The sequence below is a fragment of the Lutjanus erythropterus genome, chromosome 13, assembly GCF_056507025.1.
Source record: "Lutjanus erythropterus isolate fLutEry1 chromosome 13, fLutEry1.hap2, whole genome shotgun sequence".
In the NCBI taxonomy this organism is placed as follows: domain Eukaryota; kingdom Metazoa; phylum Chordata; class Actinopteri; order Lutjaniformes; family Lutjanidae; genus Lutjanus; species Lutjanus erythropterus.
The window spans coordinates 31,003,597-31,024,687 of record NC_139329.1 but is presented as its reverse complement, the minus strand read 5'-3'; the positions used below and the strand labels follow the sequence as shown (position 1 = coordinate 31,024,687).

The 21,091-nt window shown below is 39.5% G+C and overlaps 1 protein-coding gene across 5 annotated transcripts in view; it reads right to left on the bottom strand.

Moving 5' to 3' along the window:
- gxylt1a (glucoside xylosyltransferase 1a) overlaps positions 1-21,091 on the bottom strand; it is a 98,661-nt gene that overhangs the window by 70,413 nt on the left and 7,157 nt on the right. For 2 of the 5 annotated variants that reach the window (XR_014771720.1, XR_014771721.1), the window contains exons 8-9: positions 14,971-15,041; positions 5,413-5,623 (exon numbers count right to left, since the gene is read on the bottom strand). Coding sequence is in view for 3 of the 5 variants with exons in the window: in XM_084733266.1 (XP_084589392.1) it covers positions 19,738-19,899 (162 nt within the window). In the remaining 2 variants the exon portion in view is untranslated. Of the gene's footprint in view, positions 1-5,412; positions 5,624-14,970; positions 15,042-19,251; positions 19,900-21,091 lie in introns of those variants that run through there. The other 3 variants (XM_084733266.1, XM_084733267.1, XM_084733268.1) reach the window with 2 other exon arrangements.

The following is a 21,091-nucleotide window of genomic DNA, read 5'->3' as shown; positions in this document are numbered from 1 at the left end:
AGGTGTGGCATATTGAGATGCAGATAAAACAGTGTGATCATTGCACAGGTGTACCTCGGACTGGTCACAAAAAAAAGGCCACTCTTAAATGTAAAGTTGTAATACACAATAAAATGCTACAGATGTCACAAGTTTTTAGGGAGCGTGAAATTGGCATGCTGACTGCAGGAATGTCCACCAGAACTGTTGCCCTGGCGTTGTCCTCACCAGGGTCTTAACCTGACCACATTTCGTTGTTGTAACTGAATTGAGTGGGCAAACGCTCACCTTTAATGGCATCTGGCACTTTGGAGATGTGTTCTCTTCATGGATGAATACCAGTTTTTACTGTGCCGGGCAGATGGCAGAGAGCGTGTGTGGGCGACTGGTTTACTAATGTAAACACTGTGAACAGAGTGCTCCATGGTGGCGGTGGGGTTATAGTATGGACAGGCATAAGCTACAGACAACAAACACAGGTGCATTTTACTGATGGGACTGTTAATGCACAGAGATGCCCCGGCAAAATCCAGAGGCCCACCGCTGTGCCATTCATCTGCTGCCATCAGCCCGTGCTGCAGTATGACAAGGCATGGCTCCATGTTGCAGGAAACAGTAGAGTAAACACAGGTGTTACCGATGGTACCAATTAAGGTCCTGTTCCATTTAGTGTAGCAGAGGCTTTCCAGTGAGTCAACATGCACAATAGCACCACTCTGACTCTATCTGACCTTAAATCTTAATTAGTATCGAGTTCATGGTATCAAAAATGAACTATTTCACGTTTACTTGTTCCATTTTTTAAAGTCTAAGTTTACATAGAACAACCTCTTACCAGGGATGCTGGACTCTACATGTTGATCCAATACTAAATGGTGTGCAATATTCATGTTTTTGTATTAATTTGAAAAGCAAGGATAACTTTTATCTATAGTTATTATAGGGTTAGTTCACCAAAAAATGAAAATTCAGTCCTTATCTATTCACCCTCATGCCGATTGAGGGTTGGGTTTATTTTGTTATTCCACAAAACACTGCTGGGGTTTCACGGGAAAACAGTGTTGCAGAATCTCCCAAACAATGTGAGTGTATGGTGACCAGTTTTCAAATGTAAAAAACAACTGAAAGAAAAAAATACCTCCATACTGCTGGTCTGGCATAATCCAAGCCTCCTAAAGTCCTGACATGCTGTTTGCACACCCTCACAACACACACACCCACTTCAGACAGTGTGCAGGTGCACATGAATGTGGCTCCAAACTAAGGATCCACAGTGAAGATTCAGGCTAAAAACATGGTGCCACTAACCTCTTTTTTTAGGCAACTTGGCATGTCATGTCATGTTTCCTGTGAAACTTCAGCAGTGTTTTGTGGACTAAAAAACTAAACCCAACTTTCAATGGGCAGTGGGAGGGTGAATAGATATGAATTAATTCATTCATTGTCCATAACCATTTATCCTTGAAGGGTTGCAGGGGGCTGGAGCCTATCCTAGCTGACACTGGGCGCGAGGTGGGGTACACCCTGGACAAGTCGCCAGTTCATCGCAGGGTTGACACAAAGAGACGAAGAACCATTCACTCTCACGTTCACAACTATGGGCAATTTAGTCCCCAAGTAGCCTATTATGCTGCGTGTCTTTGGACTGCGGGAGGAAGCCGGAGTACCCGGAGAGAACCCACTCGAACTTTGAACCATGCTGCCCGGTGAATAGACAATGACTTCATTTTTGGATGAACTATCCCTGAGAATGAGTGTGTATAACACAGACCTGTCTGTCTGTTTCTCACCATAGCAGAGACTCCAATCTGTAGTGTAGCCCTGCTTATGAACTTCATCCTGCCTGATCAAAGAAGGTTTTTAGGCTACATCACATCAACATTTCTGTGAGCCTGCATCACACTTTCTTTACCAGTTGACAATGTGAGCATTGTTAAGTCTGTCAGGACTGAAGAACAATCATCTTCATAGTCATTAGTGCAAACTGACTGGTTCAGTTCACCAAAACCACAAGCACATTCAGCAGATGACACTCTTTTAGTGAATTAATGCACAGCACTAAAGGTTCCTGCCAACAATCAACAACCTGATCAACTCTGTGTGAAGGAGATGTGTTGCACTGCATGAGGCAACCACCAATATATATCTGCATATCTGTAGCCCTGACAGAGAAGAAGTGCTCACCAACAGATTTTAACAAAGTTGTGTTAAAGAGAAATAGACCTTTTGTGTGCACAAAAAAAGTCTTTGATCTTTTATGTCAACTTCTGAAAAATGGGAACACAAACAGAAGTGTTGTGTTTATATTTTTCTTGACTGTCACATTATAATCACATATTTGAATATGCATGTAAATGTGGCCAATGGCTTTACACAACTGGGAAATAACCCACTCTCATTGCTCCTTCCATCTGATGACTTACTGTAACCACAATGATGCAGTGAAAAAGATTTGCCAAGGTACTGTCTTTCCACAATAATAGGGAGGATTTCTATTCAACAGCCATGCATGTTGTTGTCACAGACTGCCAGAGTGGCTAGAGAGAGAGATATGGTGTTTGTTATTTGTATTCACTGTATAATGGAGGAGTATGTGGGAAAAACAGGAGATGCAGCCTCCGATGGGAGGATTTCTCCTGAGACGCCAACACCTGAATAATAATGACACAGCCTGACAACTGAGAAGAGAGGAGTGGTTTCTGTAAAGCAACACTGTCACAACACAGACAGGAACAATGGTGTTTTAAGTAAAAGGGATTAGAGCTTTTAGTCATTGTGGAGAGATTGGGAAATTCCCAGAGGGCAACATGGGTAGAAGAGAGGTTTTACAATTTGTGGATCCTCTTTTCCTCCAGAACAAAATTGCACAAAGTGAGTGGACAGAGGGGCACAGCTGGAGGTATATATAGTCGAGGGAATGCAGTTATTGGCATTAGACAGGGTGAATTCTTCATCCTCCTGTGCTCAACTCAGTTTGATTCAGCTAAAAGTAGTGTACAGAGCCCACTTCAGTAAATCTAAACTGCATGAAATTTAGACTGATCCTGAGCCGTCTTCAGGCGGACCTCTCACATATGTTCTGGTCTTGCCCGCAGGTTAGACATATTGTTTTTTGATTTTTCGATTTATTCTTGGTGTTGTTGAATAAGAGTCTGCAGCGTTGCCCGTTACTGGCCATCTTCAGGGTGCCAGTGGAGCCTCTCTCTTGCGATTCCAATTTAAGTGCATGCTACATAATATTTTCACTGCCTTACTTTGCTGTCAGACAGCTTTTTCTGACAGTAAACTGCTGTTACATAACACATACATGAAAGACTCATTCTGGTAATGAAAGCACTACAATGCTATTTTCAGGTGACTATACACCAATAGATTTCCATAAATTTAACACACTGGACCTTTAACTGACTTAAATATGTTTTGCTGCCACTCCTGTCCACAGGAGTACATTGCTGAGCTTCTGTGCTTCTTCAAACTTTGAGTGTGCTGACCGCCAAATCCTACAAACTATCCCTTTAAATCTGGGATTTTTCTCAACTTTTTTTTTTTACTTATATCTTTAATTTTACCTATTTTTGTAAACTTTATCTCATATTTATTTGCCTTTCTTTCCACTTTATTTTTCTGGCCATTTAGTTACGCATCCCATTTTTGTGTCACTGTATTGTTTTTCATTGGTTATCACTGTCTCCACTATTTATTTATTTTTGTATTACTATAATTCTCTAATTTAATATGTTCTTTCTGTAACCTGCGTTGTTAAGTTGAGTGAGGAAAAGATAATGTGACAAAATGATGACATGTAAATTTGATATTGTTTGCTTATACTATTTCAATAATAAAAACTACGTATAAAAAAAGAAGTAATGCATGCTACCTGCATCAAGAGGAGCTACCACTCATCATTTTCAGTTAATACCAAGCGTAAAATCTATACCAAACTCAGTTTGCTCAAGATTAAATCCCCTGTCTTTATGTAAGATTGTGTTCTCAGGCCAGTCATTTGTGGTTTCATGAATAATGCAGGTGTAAGAAATCAAAATGCAATGAAAAGCGAAATATATGTCACACAAGGTTTAACATAATAATAAAACCTCCACAGCTGATTATCGTCCAACTCTGCCTATCGCTGGCTTCGCTTCAGCTGTGTGTTCTCTGCATTTCACACCTTTAGCCCAGCTGATGGAAAGAACAATTGTGTTATATCAGCTGAATGATTGCTCTTAACTTGTGTGGAGTACCATTACAGCCATCACCTGGAGTCAGGGAAATATCACCAAGTGCTGCGCAAGATTAAATGGGACAGTGCGCTTTGTGGACAAGCCATATAAATGCCAGACCATATAATTATGATTAGGAGCAGGCATCTCCCCAAAATGTTAATCGAATTAGGAATTTGGACGAACCGAACGGTGATTTAGACCCGTATCTGTGGCTGAGGAGGGTCCATGCTGATATTAATTTGATCAAAAGAATGAAGATGTTAAGTAGATGGTCCTGCTGAGTTGCTCTATTTCCCCATCTTCTTGCATTTACACATTTTCTAATGAAATTAAGGGAAAGTGCAGTGGCATGAAAGGTTGTTCAAAGTGGTAGCATGAAGCCAAATGATGCTTTTATGACTTTCTGCTCTGGTGCTCAAAAGTGCTGTTCATTAGAAAGCAGAGCAGAAGAGACTGCGGCAGAAAGCATTACAGAAAACGCCGCTATTATGACACATAATCAGCGAGAGTGCCATCATTTCATAATGCATGACAGGCCCCGTCCAGGCTGACACCTGGAAGGTGATGTCTACATCTTTAATCTGAATTTCAATGAATTTGCATCTGATTTATTATAAAGGCCCAGTCAGGTTTCCCCTTATAATTAGAACTGGAGAATGAGGAGTATTTTTCAGCCGCACTCCTGATCGTATCCATTTCAGGTTTGTTATGAGACTGATCATGTGGCTAAACAAGGATCTTTTGCAGGTTCTTAAACAATATTTACAAGCCGGGGAGATCAGGTGTTTACTCCTCATCTCAGAGTAAACAACAGCAGCTGCCCGGGCTCATAATACTGAATGTAGCTAAATGTCTGTGTGCGCTCTAATCAGCTTTACACAAACAAACCACCACACAACTATAACAGCTGGGCCAAACTCACTGAAAACTTTGCTGATTTTACTGCACAGAAGCATATTTCACTGAGCAGGTCTTCATAAATTTGTCAAAACATATTAATTTTCTTATTGACGGCACAATATCGTTTGAAAATGATGCAGCACATAGACACCCAAGCTTCTAAGCCAGTGTATGAATAAAAAATGGTTCTGAGGTTTTCATCCTAAATCTCAGCGATATAAACTGAGGTCACATTGAAATTTCAATCCGTCTGTAGCCTGCTCAGGACAGGAGGATAATTACACGGGAGGGATCATAAGAAAGGTCTTACCAATAGAATTGGTTTTGCTGCCACAGAGCCGTCAGTGTGAAACGTGCAAGAAAGCAGCTGTCAACACGTCGACCCTCAGATTTCCAGAATCCTGCATTTTTTGAATAATGTTAACCAGTTTCTCTCTTCCGAGTTTCTTGGTGAAACACAACTCTGAGTCCTGGTGATTTGGTGTCGTCTCGAATTAGAGATTTGCAGTGAGTCTCGTGATCTGCAGTGGAAACAGACAATTTCTGGAAGCATTTTATATGAAGGGGTGTAAGTCTGTCATAACCGTCATAACCCCAAAGTAGTCTTTATGAATGTTTACGGCCATCTATTATGTAACTTTTAATGCAAGGTTGACATTGTTTGAGATGTCTTTGCTATACAACTGACAACTTGTCATCAATTAGGATTATGTGCTCAGTGAGCGCTGCTGCTTTTTGGTCCTGTGGCCGTTTAGCCTGACATGTATTGTATGAGGTACTCTGTCAGTATTTGAGTTAATATTTAAACACCTAAATATATATTCTCAGCCACAATAATGGCATGAAGGATTAATATAATCACCCTTTGCGTGTTGGTAAGATAATCATTTGAGAAGCGTCCTGGATTATCCTCCAATGTCACACAGTAGGACTCGGTGATCTGCAAACAGGATTAGAACTTAATCTTCTTATTAAATTGTCATTCACATGCTATATAAAGTTGCAACCGTTCTGCAAAACAAATCCAATCTTTATTAGAAATGTCAAATGTCGGCTGCACTCTGCATACACTTCTGAATGGACTGTATCTTGCTTCATCCCACATGTCCAGGAGCACAAATAATTGATCATAACTCGTTGGTCAAATAGTGACTCATCAATATTCCAGGTTTGATTCTCTTGGGTGATGTTCTAATTAAAAGTAACTGACATTCATTTCATTTTTAATTATTTACATAAAGGTAATGCTACAAATGTAATCAATTTACAAAAAACTCAGAGTATAAATGTTTCACTCTATATATAAATTTAGAATTGACTCCACATCACAGCCTTTCAATTGATTCCTCTTGAACACCTTTATAGGTAGAATATTGAATGAATGGCTGCTAGGCAAAGGTAAAAGGAAATCCATGCATGCAGGAGGGAGATAATGAAATAGAGTGAAGTCAGACCCTTAAGGCACATACCAGTGACTCACTCTAGGTCCCATGACAATAAAGATTTTCCCCTTTAATTGAAATCTGGTTATTCTCTTGTCATGATGGACATCTTTTTAAATAAAGGCACTTTCTCTCTTCCTGTTAATTTCCCTCACGCAGTAATGTCTGCTTCATTTTAAACCCCTCTGACGTTGCTGTAATGGCTGCTTCTATGTGAAACTAATGTTTCACTCTTAATATTATTGTTGATTTGATGTTTTATGGACACAAAGCAGTTTTATTATCAAGTCGCAATTTACAGAGGGAGCCAGTCGAGTTCAGACACTGGCTGAAAAACTGTAATGTAAGAATGGTTGAATCCTAACAGATAACAGAACTCTCACCTGTGATTCTGAGATTATGGCAGCGGAGAAAAGTACATTTACTAGTAGTTTTACTTCCCTTCAAAACTTTTTCTCCTCTTAATTTATTTCATATAGTTATTGATACTTTTCTAATGTAGATTTTACACAAAGAAACATAAGTTTAAAAGACCAGTGTGTGGGATTTAGTGCCATCTAGTGGTGAGGTTGTAGAGTGCAACGAACTGAATACCCAGCCTCTTCAAATACTGGTGTGTTGTCATGCCCCTCTGCGACTCATACAGATGTGCACGGTACCTGTTAGCCGCTTATGTACCAGGCTTTCAAGTAACTTCAATGAAATATAGTATTAAACGAACAGAGGACTTTCGCCCAGGAGACCGGGGTTCACGTCCCGTGTGAATCCAAAACCCAATGAAAAATGTTAAGGTGCATAATATAATGTGTGTCACGTGACTTCATGTGGCTTTCATTTTGTGAGTTGCTTCAGTGAAGTCAGGTGACATACATCATGTAACACACTTTGTTGCCTAAACCTACCCAAATTGCAACTATTTCACAGCTTTAACCACGTGTTGAAAACGTTTTCTCCTTTATATAACCCCATTTCTGTTGGAAAACATCATGACACTAGCTATCAAGTTTTCTTGGCTTGTTTCTTAACAAAGGCAAAAGGAAATCTGAGATTTTCTGAATATGTATGGCCACTCACTCGCCAAGACCGCAAGTCTGATCCGTGATATTTTTCATTTTATTTAGCTTATTTAATGCAGAGTGACAGGCGCTGCTCCAGCTCAGGATGCTGTTGTTGGCTAGGGTCAAGAGCTGGGAAGAGAAGTCAGAGTAAAACAACCAGTAGAACCAGACAGTTTTTACATGTAACATGATGAATTGAGGATTCATTTTGACCAAACCAGAGTTGGTGACTGTTTTAACAGCGAAAAGACTGACCAAAATGGTTTTGGTGCATTTTGCCTGTTTAAATGATGTGTGTTTTGCAGAGATAGTGAGCCAATTAAAGCTTGTCTTAGTTTGGTAAAAGAAATAACTTGAATTGAGAAGGTGAGGGTGATTGCATTTTTCTGTTCAGTGAGAAAAATAGGCTTGAGAATATTTCCTTCTTGACATTTTGTGAGTTCCTTTTGTTTATTTTGTCAGGCTCGCACACGTCTCCCAGCTCTGGTCTTATCACGTTTAACCGTAATTGTCTTTTTTGTGACTAACACTGGCAGCTGGTATGTGGTGAAACTTCAACTGGGAACCATTACTATTTCAATTCTGGCATCCAACAACACAGCAAGATGACATCTTAGCTTGGTTATGTGGCCTACTGCTCTGTGCTGGGCTCCATTTTTTCAGTCATTTTGCTTTGTATTTGATTTGCCTGCTCTGTTTTACTGTAGAAACATGGTGTTTCATCATGGCAGCCTACATGGAAGAGGCCCTCTGTAGATATGGAGGGCTCATTTTAAGGTAAATAAAACATAACAATTCTTATTTTTAGGTTATTATACATTAATGAATACATACGAAAGAATATCATATTCCAGTCCTGCCGTATTATGCCAACAGAGCCTCCTAAATCTTACACACTGGCCCTTTAAAAATTCCAATTAAATGCTGAAGATTAAACCAGGGACTTCTAATCTTTTTCCTTGAGACCAGAGTCATTTCCCCCATAAACTTCTAAGACGGTTTCATTTCAACTGTTCAAGGCCCAAAGAAGTAAAATAATCCAATACTTCACAGAACAAAACTCTTTTTTTTTTGTGGGATTGGTTGTTTTAGCCCACGGGGGAACATTTTCATTTTTTTCCCTCTGAATGCGACTCTGATGGACCACAGAATTATCTCTGGATGTAATAATAATTCTACTTGTTTATGGGATGAGAACACAGCAGAACACACTGCTGTAAAAACTCACAATCCAAGTCAAGAGGTGAGGAATCGACTTTCAATTTGATATAGTCAGCCCTACAAACGTGACATCTGCTTCAGTCAGAATGAGCTTTTCTTGAGAAATATCCCATCAAATCTTCATGTAATCTACACTCGCCTACTATCAGTCATATCACTGAAGAATTAGGCCCTCCATTCCTCCAAGCATGCATAAATAATGATAATGACTTACAGGAGCTTTGATGAGGAACCATCTCTGTGTTTTGGTGGTCAAAGTGCCCTTGAAAATAACAAGGGTGTCTGAAAAATGGCTTTCTCGGAGCAATTTGTGCTATATTCCTTAGCTGAAACCATGCAGCTCATTATGCATTTTGCAGCTTGGTGACCTTAAATTGCATTGTTGCTGTAATGTGTCTGATTAATCTATTTCAGTGTTACAAATGCCTTAGAGTGCAAGAAATAGAATGCTAAATTAGTTTGAGATTAGTTTTTTATAATAGGTTTCACATGAGGGGCATGTCTACGTTTTTCCAGAAACCTCAGCTCATTTAACACTTCCATCACAGCCAACAGTTCATGAGGTGGAGAGAGATTTGTGGCAAATTGTGGAGTTTGTGGAACAGCCCATTTAGCCCCGGGGATTTCCTCTGAATGTACTTTCAACTCCAAATGAGAGACACTTCTCCAAGCTTAGAAATCTCCCCATTAAAAAAGATGTTTGTGTTTGCACTGACTGAGCCGCATTCTGCAGAAGTTCTCATTTGACCAAGGATGTTTTTCAAAATATACAGGGATTGTCCTTTTCCGTGTCAGAGATGAATGTTGTGGCAAATCCATCATGTGTCTTCGCCTGTCAGACTCTGGGAAAAACAATTAAAGGTTCCACACACAGGTCGAGCTGCTCCAATAGTCAATGAAGCAGCCTGTGTGTGTGGGCCTAAAGGCGATGGATTCATTAGGAAATGCCAGTGAAGGAGAGGTGCACGAGGAAGACAATTAAATGACCTACAGCATATGAGGTCGAGGACTCAGGGGACTGAAAAGATGAAGGGGAAAGACAACAGATATGAAAAACAACAGCGCAGGACAAAGTTTGCTGTAATTATTAAGCAATTAAACCAACGTGGGTCAAAACAGGAAATGACAAACAGTAAAACTGAAGTCAGTGTGGTCATAGAAAGTCATAGAAACCACAGTAGGTCCAAGAGAACTTCAGTAAAATGAAAAAGAAATAAAGATGCTAACCAGAACCATAATGGGTTCTTCAGCTTGTCCCCATAGAGAGAGAACACTTTTTGGTTCATGGAAGAACCTTTCATAGAGGATTCACTTAGAGCCCTTTCAGAGAGCGCTACCTAGAACCCAACATAAAAGGGTTATACCTAACCATCTGTGAATGGTTTCCCCCAGAACCCCTTGTATAGTGCAATGGCTCCGCCCAGAACCCTCTGTGGGGGTTCTATCCAGAAAGCTTTCCACTTTCTAAGTGGTAACAAGAACCTACACAGGGCGTTCTCCCAAAATTCTTTTTGTTTGCGTTTTATTTAGAACCCACTCACAGTGTTCTACTGAGAACATTCCAAGTTAATCTAGAAACCAACCAGGGTGTCTCACTGAGAACCCTTTTAAATTATGGTACAAAGAACCCCCAGTGAAACATTTCTTCAAACAAGGTTTTTTCTGAAGCAGATAGTCCTGAGTAGAACCTCAGCCACTCAGGAAAAACCCTTCTGGAACCTTTATTTCTAAGAGTGTCTTTGGCACATCTCCCAAAAGTCAACAGTCAAACACACAGACATTCATTTGCATGCGAACAGACAACACCAACACATTCTTGGCATTTGGCCAAGCCACAGACAATTTATGGCCACTGATGCTGCTGTCATGCTGGTGCATGAAAGTGAATGCCCATAATAGTCCGTGCAGTCAATCAGTTACCATGAATCACACGCTTGCTCCATTAATGCTGCTTGTCAGTGGTGTCTACAACGCAATCAAGAAAGTGCAGAGTATTGAATCATGTGGCATATTGTTCACTAACAATACTTTGCATGGCATTGATTTCAACCACTAGTCCTCAAGCCCTCAGGCACTGGGATGTGCTTCATTGATGAGACACTTTATCAGGGAAAAAAAGGTCAGTTGAAGTGATTGATACCCTCTTTTATGAGGGGTAATACAGATGGTATTACTTGTGCATTTTGAATGCTCAATCTCAATGACATTTGCTCCAACTGAGCCATAAAATGCCAGCATAAGAGTGAGACTGAGTAATAACATACTTATTTTTGTGTTTGAATGTTATGCATCTATAAAACATGCCATGCTATCATACATGCGATGGCAGCAGAAGCAAGAGCCCTTGGGGTCAGTGTGGAAGCTCTTTGAGCTGTTGTTTATGGCTGTTGAGCTGGAGAGGAGGAGACACCACCCTCGGGTTGCCGGGGTATGGATTATTTGTTGAAACACTGATCCGCATGGTGTGGCTGCAAGGCGATGTGTCATTAATCTGGCCCACCTCTCCTCTTTGAGTAGTGAATGCAAATACTAATTTACTAGAATGGCATTTGAATTTTGAGTTTAGAAAGGTTGCACCAGGAATAACCTTTTTAGCTAAGTAGCTGCATGGCTCTAGTGATGGCAAAGTCAGTCTGGTGGTCAGTCAGTCTACCAATTATATGGTCTAGACTTAAATATTTCAGCAGCAAGTAGGTGGATTGACTTTCGTCATTTATGATGTTGATGGTTCCCAAATTTAGGTTGAAATGGCAACATTCAATATCCCTTGGTTTGGGAGTGAGTTAAAAAGCCTATCTTAGGGTCTTGTTAACAAGTGACTATGGTGAATATGGCTGGATAAGGCCAAACATGGTTGGGTGCTGGGATGAAGTCATCTAAGAGTGTGCAGGCACATGTACATGGAACGTGGAAAGTACCTAGAACATCAGAGAATCATACACAGGTATATTTTGGGTGCCAGCTGAAATGTTAGAAGGGGGAAGGGACTCATCAGAGTCTCCAAATAGTATTAAAAAAAGGTGAATTAAGTCTCTTTCATCAGTCTGATCCCAGGATTGACTCAAGTTTATCGGTGTTGCTGTCTTGATGCGAATGAACTCTCTTGCAACTGCCTTTGTTCCTCTTCAGTGAGCTTTCTTTTTGTCATCATGTCTGACTCAACAGGACCTTCAAAGACAGAGGGTTTTTTTTCCAGAGTCTTTGATAAATGTTGTAGCACTGAGCCTAGATTATTTTGGCCCATTTTCGAGGTCTTTTTGCCACAACGCTAAGAGATAGAGTAAGGAGCTCAGACATGCGGAGGGAGGTCATAGTAGAACCGCTGCTTCTTTGTGTCAAAAGCACCCAGCTGAAGAGGTTCGGGTATCTGATGAGGATGCCTCCTGGACACCTTCCTCTGGAAGTTTTATGGGCACATCCAACTGGAAGGAGGCCCCAGGGTAGACCCAGAACTTGCTGGAGGGACTAGATATCTCATCTGGCCTGGTAACACCTTGGGATCCCCCAGGAGGAGCTTGAAAGCAATGCTGGGGAGAAGGATGTCTGAAATACCCTGCCACCATGACCCAACCCCAGGTAAGGGGAAATGGAAAATGGATGGATGGCTGGATGGATGGGGAGCTATTGGATGGGTTGCCCTGACAACATGACATTCACATGCCCCTCATGATGAATTCTAATCACTTTGGTAATCTCCTGACTTTCTCTTTTGGACACACAACTCAGTGTGTATCACATCACTTCCCGAGAGTTGTCTTGTCAGTTGGAGACCATGTAACCAAGGTATATTTGCCAACAACAAAGTAATTTAGTAGTAGTAATTTAAGTATCCAGTGCTTGCATAGTGTAATATTTCTACAGAGACAGTATGCATAGTGTGTGCTATTGGTTTCATACTGAGATTTCGCACTAAAAAAAAATCTCACATGCTGTTTTATCTTACTAATTAGCATGTTAGTATGGAATTTCAGATGCATTTATCCAATACCTTTGGTTATGGCTAATACAAAACTAATGATATCTCCATCTACCTCAGCTGTACTTTGGTTTTAGTGCTAATTAGCAAATTTAGCACTTACAGGCTACTAAGTTACTGCCTACAAAGTTGGTGAACTTGAAAATATTGAATGTTAATGTTAACATTGTCATTTTGAGTATTTTATCATTCTTACTCAAAGCCCTGCTGTGCCAAGGTACAGCCTCACAGAGCCACTAGTGAGGCTATAAACTCTTTATCTTGTTCTGGCAAAGCTTAGCTGAAATTAGGAAGAAGTCTATCAGTGACTGTAAAGTGCCATGCTTCCTCACTTCAGGCACTGAACTAGTGATTTCATTTTATTTCCATATGCATATTTCTCATCTTGTTCTGCTTACAGTGGCAAATTCACTTCTCAGCATGATACTGAGTGATCCATGCATAGCTAATGTTCAACGGTAAATTACATTAATTGTTTTAAACCCTGACATATCAGCACAATTATACCTGTCTCAGCAGTGCTGCCAAATGTATTATTGATCAAAATGTTCACTAGTTAAATGATATCCCTCTGCAGCAGGAAAGGTAGGGAGCAGAGAAACAGATGCACAGGGGGGAAACCGATTTTCTACCTGGTCCATTCAACTGTGATAAACTTCGCTCTTTCCTCTCATCCCCGCTTTGGTTTGCCACTTCGTTCGGTTTATCAAACTGACAGGAAACATGACTCACTGTCAGGTTCATGTCTTGACTAACTAGAGTCTCACCCTCACTCAGAGGTGTTGTCTTGCAAAATGAGCAGACTGAAGATCAGTCATTCTTTGGAAGTACCCTTGTTAAGTAAAACTTCTGTCTCAACAGCCCTTTTATTTCATCCTTATTGTCTCGCTGGCAGCCCTCAAAACATGTCAAGCTACACTGCATATATAAAGCCTGCCTTATAAATCTGAAAACACAGGGAATCATCACCTAACTCCACCGCTCCATGGGGCTTTTAAGCCTCTTTTAGCTCATTATTTTGGTTTTAAGGCATGTACAGTTATGTTAGTTTTATAACAAAGATCATTAACTCGTGTTTTAATTTTATTAGTCAACAGGTGTATTTCTTCTTTTGCTTCCCACCAGAGTGCTGCATGTAGGGGCCTTCAACATGGAGGGAACACAAAGTCTGTTCTCCTGGGCCCTGGGTCAAGGGAAGGCACAAAAAGGGCTCTCCAACCTTTAAACAATCTTCTCAAAATACATATTTATGAAAACTTGATAGACTAATTGTTAAGGACGGGCCTTTGGAGATCATCCTGTCCTGGGCATGAGCGGACTTTTGGCAAGTTAGGCTGAAGAGATGATGTATTTTTGTCTGCCAGTCTTCACAAACAAACACCACTTATATGTTTTTACAAGGATACAAGGATACAATTTTGAAGCCTAACTCAACATCACTACCACTAGGTGACTAGTATTTGGCGTTTAATGTCCCTGACAGTCTCTGTAGTCTCATTTAGCCACTTGTTAGCAACTGCTTTTTTAAGACATGTAAAAACTAAGTGGGGTATTTACTGACATCCTATGGTATTTTATCATATTTATCATATTGTCTGTTAAGCCTGTGTTAACCGTAGACCTTATTTCAGGCAGCTCACCAAAAAGATTTTACAGAAAACCCACTGACTTCGAGGCGAGACGCAGCCCGTCTATCTACTTTGTCACTTCTGTTTACCCACACTGCCAAAGTCCTTTTCATGCATAAATTCTGACACCACCTACCAATGAGATATTTACTTTCTTCCCTCATGCCCATCAGTCCTTGGATGTTCAAATATAAAAGCCATACTTTAATTCTGTCTTTCAGGTCATTTCTTGTTCAATCTAACACCTTCAAATCACCAAAGTTAGCTCCAGGATGTTTCACAAGATTCGCCTGGGAGGTTCAGTCTTCCTCCCGCCGGCTTCACGCCAACACCACAAGCCTGAAGACTCTGAGGGATTCTGTCCTGACTTCTACCCTCATGCGCCAACTCTTAAGGATGCTTCACATCCACTGACTCTAATCATTAAAGCACTTTCAATTGATCTCTCTTCATTGAATTTAATAGTTGCTTCGGAGACACTTTTATTAATCCCAGTAAGCAGCCGTTTCCAGTAACATGACTAATAAACCCACTCTACCTTACCTGTCCAGCATCAGCAGTGACTCCTAAAGATCCAGCTGTCTTCTCAGGGGTTGGTGGAAACCAAAAGTGAGCTGAAGGGAGAGTGAATATTTCACTTAAATTCATCAGGTCAGGACAAACAATTAACAATGCAGCTTTGAGCAGATGACTAGATTATTAAACGCTTCAAACTGACTTGACAGACAAATCATTTTTAGAAACAGGGACATTTAGGATAATGAGGAAAATGAGGAGAAGCTACTGGTCCTGCAGGAACCCTCAACAATTAAAAAGCAAAGAAAGTAAGTAAAAAGTGAAAAGTTCAGTATTTCTATAAAAGAAAACAGTTGTGTTTCTCATAAATGCTTGTTTCTTACAAGCATTCAAATATTTATAATCTGCTCAGCGCCCATTCACTGCCGCTTGTGGCTGTATTTAATGATTATTACTCTGGACATTGCACATTTCAGTTATTTTTAAATTGTCTATAGTCTATTATTTCCTAGCTTCAATGCCTTCTACACTACTTAGTTGTGTTATTTTTAAGTATATCACATCAAAATGTCATAATCATTTTCATATTTTAATTATGGCCGCAGCAAGCAGATACAATTAGCAGCTAGCCAGATATTTCCCTCAGGAGTTGGTAGAGACCAAAAACAGAGTTAAAAATGAGTGAATATTGGACATCCACAGAAACACGACTCAAGATGAATGACAAAATGCAAAGTTTGCCACATCAACTTGAAAGGTGATGATATGTCAGTGTTGAAAACTTGTTTCCATTGCCCTCAAGTGGTAAACGAAATAAGTTATTTCAAGTTTACATACCAGCTGTACATGTTTAGCGCGTAATCGGCCTTGAGGGAAACTGTGTGTATGGTCTGCACACACATTCTCAGTGGACATTCCACTAAATTGTACTTTATGAGTGGGAAATGGTGTATGCATCATTTTAGTGAGTTCACATCATTTTTACATCGGCTCCCAGATGTAATGGACTCAGTACTCTGAAAAACACATCCTGTCATCTTCAAACACTAAACGGCCTCTGAGCGTAGCTGTTGATGATGTAAGCACCACACTCTCTTCAAGTAAAGAGCATGTTGATGACTTTGCACTGCCTAATATTGCATAATCCTTACTTTGTGACCCTTTTTACTCTGTGTTGGGCCATTTGCCTCCGACTGTTTTAATTTATGCCTGGGCTTTAGATCGCCATTGAACATTACGGAGGCCAAGTGGTGGAAGCAATAACATGAATAATCCATTGGCAGTTCCTGTTAGACGATAGAGAATGAGACCTCAATCACCATTATACTCAGGGGGAGTGAAACCAGGCAGTAGCAGCATTAGCCTTTCCCCCTAAAAACCGAATATGTTTTGCATATTAGAGTTGTAAACATCTATCTCACTAAGGGCTGTGGTTGAAGGCATTCTATGATATCATCGAGCATTTCTCTGCAAATGCATAATCGCTACATGGGAGAAATAAACTGATGTTTTTTTTGTGCTGGGCTTTTTGTACCGACACAGAAACCCAAAATATCCACTTGCTTAACCCCTTAAAGAAACTACTGTAAGTGGGTGTAGACAAAGTAGCACTATGAGCCTCTATCACAGAGGTTCCCTATTAAAAATATGAACCAGAGCCAACTTATAAACCTTCCTTATAGCCTGTCACATATCAGCCAAACCTGAGTAGGAGTAAAGTGCCCTAAGGCTTGGACTGATCGACCAGTTTGACCATAACTTTTCCCAATGAAATCAACAAAGTCTGGAACTCTGTTATTGCTCATTAGCTTAAAATGCAGTACAACCATTAAATTCCTAATATGCAAATCGTTTAGCGTCTCTGCTGGGTTTCTGGTGGCTGCACATCATAAAAAAATTTGCTTTAGATGTTCCCAAAAAGTCGGGATGCTGTGTAAAACTTATATAAAAACTGAATGCAATTACTTGCAAATAATTTTTGACTTGTGGTGAACTGACGACAGTATACAGGCTATGGAGAAACATGCTGCCATCCAAATGTCTTCTTCAGACACTCCTGCTTATTTCAGCAAGGCAATCCTAAGACACACTGTGCATTTGTTACAACAGTGTTGCTTCATAGTCTGCAGTCCAGACCTGTGGCACATTACAGAGTGCAAAATACTACAACAGTGACCCTGGACTGTTGAAACAATTTCACTTTGAAAACTTCCACTATTTGTGTTCTCAGTTCCCAAGTGTTGACATGCCCGTCCCAATTTTTTGGAAAATGTTGCAGGCATCAAATTCAGAATGTGTAAATATTTACAAAAAGTTAACAGTTTGAATATCAAATATCTTGTCTTTGTACTGTATTCAACTGAATATAGGTTGAGATGTTTTTAAAAATCACACAACCCAACATTTCTCAAATTTGGGTTTTTAACTTGTCAAACTGGAGAGGGCATCATCGTTTCTTAAAATACAGAAACTGTCTTCCCTGCTCACAACTCACTTTGTAATTTCTCTGCGAGGAAAGTGAATCTATCCGAGAGGTTCTTAGAATAGACACCATTTTAAATTCATCATGCAGATCTATTGCCTATTCCAGGCACGTCCATCAATCTGCCTGTGAAATGAAGAGCCAGGGGCTACTGACCCAGACACATCAGCTCCTTTTTGGCCATCTAACAACACTTTCTGAAGTCTTCACACTTACGCATTAATTTCCTATTTTCAGCCTGCTGCTGCCTTCCAGGACATGGCTGATGCTCGGTCTTTGTGTGGAGTGAGTGGGCAACAAGTGCAGTTTATGCAAAGTGGTTATGAAGGCCGATGCAAAGGACTTAATAAGAATACAAAATAAAATGTTGGAAACCAAATATTCCAAATTAAAATTTCAGTCAGATAATTTAATTGCACCAGAAATAATGAGCCTTATTACAAACAGTAAATTGCTAGAATTCCTTCAGGTTTTGTCAATAAGGCAATAGGACGTAATGGGAATAGGACTTCTCGTAACAAAGCATATTTGCAGCTCAAAATACTTCATATTTATTTTAAAGCAACAAAAGCAAATCATCACATATGAGCTGCGTCACATTTAAAATGCAATGACTTTTGTCAATTCAGCCTCAATCACAGACATGTATTTTAGAGATACTACACACACGCCATTAGAATTTGAATATATTTATTTTCCATTCAGTTGATATACATTTGAATGTCTTATGCTGGCTTTTAAGTAAAACAATAAAATCACAGATATAATTTTGTGTTGCTATAATCCTCAATTTCTCAAATCAGTAGTGCAAATGTTTGACAAACCTGTCTGGGAGCAGATTACATGATGCTCGCTGGCTTGATTGAAAACTAACTGTTCCCTATGACACTATTCCAGTTACAGGAAAATGAGTTGATATTGGTAAAAGTCACAGAAAATATTTAGTATATGAAATGATAGCCTCATGTTACATTATCAAAAGTGCTTCTTGTCACATTATGTCCAACAATAATAAATACTGATCAGATTCTATAAGTTTAAAGTATCCTTAATGAGCATGTTTTGTTCACAAGATAAAGAATATTCATGTGTAACTAACAAGTACCTGAAAACAATCTTTTTCCATGGTATACTGCAATAAAAAAAAGACAAACACTAGAACAAAGCCTGAACGGAAAATTATATTAACACAAATATAATAAAATACTCTTGATAAGAACAGCGTCTTTAAGTACCGGGCTGCGTTTCTTTTCTCCCAAACACGAATTGTACAAAATGATTGCAGGTTCTTTCTCCAAACAACAAATAATACAACCTGATTGTCTGAGCCCTATTTTAGAAAGCAGGATTAGTGAAAACTCTGAGTTTGTTTAGGCTGAGATAAGGAAACTCGAGGTTTTCTGTTTCAGAAAGATATAACCGTCTGACACACCATTTTGTTTCCTCATTCGTACAGTTGCATGAATACGTTCTGATATGCACTTTGGCATATATTAATTTACATAAATTCACATTTTTTAAATTTTACTTAATTAGTCAAGGACTTTAATGTTTGTATGATCAATCTGTTATCAATGTAAGGACACAGACCTGCGATCTGTGGCATTGTGGATTACATGCATTGAAATGTTTACTTACATCACTTCAGTAATCACTGTTCAATCTGTATGAAACTGATCAATTAACAACCATTTGCCATATTTTGATCGATCGCAATGGTAGAACATTTCTATCACAGTCATCCAATCATTGATGACTATGACATCTGATCGTGGTGCAGCTGAAATGACTTTAGGATTCTAAAACTAGACAAAAACTTTAAAAGTGCAGAGCTCCGCTGATGATGGCTTTCATGCACAGGCTTAGCTCAGACTTAACATACTAAGAATTAACTGAACAGATTCTGAACAGCTCTTCTGAAATTTTAATCTCAGGCTGAGTCAACTGAAGATTTCAGGATTTGGCTCAGAGTTTGTTAAACTTGCTTTCTGAAACAGGCCCCTAGAGTGTCCTTATCATCTATGAAGTTCAAAATCTCTGCAGGGCAAAGTGGATTCAGTGCATTTTTCCAGCATGGTGAGAAAACATGTGACCCGGTTGTGTTCACTGGACAGATAAGTACAAACATTGGTTTCACTTAAATATAAAAAGATTACCGTTCGCCATTTCCACCGTCTTCACACACAGGACGCAAACATGACGGTTCAGTGGTGACCTGAGTCTGTTTGTCATCCATCCAGCTCATTGTCTCCACAGGAGTGTAGTCACTAATCAGACACTAATCATGGAATGACATTAGAGTGCTGTCCTGATCATCTTCTCAGTGTGGCACCTTGTTGAGCAGACACGATGCTTTGTTTTAACCTCTTAGTAAACAGATGACTGGCTCTCCCACAGTAGGTATTTGTGGTGGTCTGTAACGACATTTCCAGTGGCCGAAGCAATGAGTTCTCCATGTTCTCACCAAATGGGTACTGTGACGAAGAGAAAAATGTGCAGGAATTATATTTCTGATTTCAGAATAAAGCTCTTTTACATCCATGGTGGCTGCGCCCAATTTATTGTCAGATTTCCAGGCTTAAATTTCCAGACTTCTGGGTTGATTTTTCAGAGAATGTCTGACAGGAGTACAAGTTGGTAGGTGTTTATTAGCCAATGTAAATAACGGTTTTAACTGAAATCCAACAAAAGGTTTGCATCCAGCTTTCTTTTCCCGTTTGGAACATTTAACCGAACCAGGTTCTATATTTGGGATTATACAAACTTTCTGACAAACTTACATTTAGACATTTTTGCTGTTCAGTCAACACTCCTACACAAAAGTTGGACAACATTCCTTTGTCAAACATTTCTGCCAAAAAAGAGGAAGCAAACTAACCGGTGCTACCTATTATTTTTCCTTAACATACTGAATAAATAATATTATATTATTATTTTTTATAAATAAGAATTGAAATGAGTTGAAAAAAGTTAAATAATTAAATTTTTACAGCATCTGTGAGGCTTTGTTCATCCAATGTGTCCATGCAAACAACAATGAATTTAGCCATAAAGGAATGATTTTCTTGGGAAGAAAATTCAGTTTAGTTTTTCGTTGTTTGTACAGCGTCAAATTGTAACAAAGTCAGTGCTCTTTTCAAGTAGAGCAAGTCTAGGCCGTACTCTTTATGAAGCTAATTGTTCCCACCAAGAGCAAGCAATGAGGTGACTGTGGCAAGAAAAAACTTCCCTTTAACAGGCAAAAACCTCGAGCGAAATCAGGGTCTTTATTAAAGGTGGGGGCCATCTGCTGGAACCAGAAACAGAGAGGGGAAGGAGAGGAGAAATGTGTTGACTTTCTAATAACTGCACCACCGCATAACACATAAATATTAAGGCAAGTTTAGCATTTGGTTATATATGGCAATAGTCTGGAAACAAACAGTTTTGAAATGACTAAAATTAAATTTCATACTTTCTATACTGCATAGGAACCCTGAAGAAAGACTCAAAACATGTTTTTTCAACAAATCTAGCAGAAGTGTGTGTTTTTGCACCTGTTGCCTACACTGGCAGTCGTGACAGAACAATAAGAACTGCATTAAAATAGCATGAATTAAGTGCCACATTCATCATTGTCAATTCAAAACAATAACACTCCGCATTTGATTCATATCTGTCAATTCA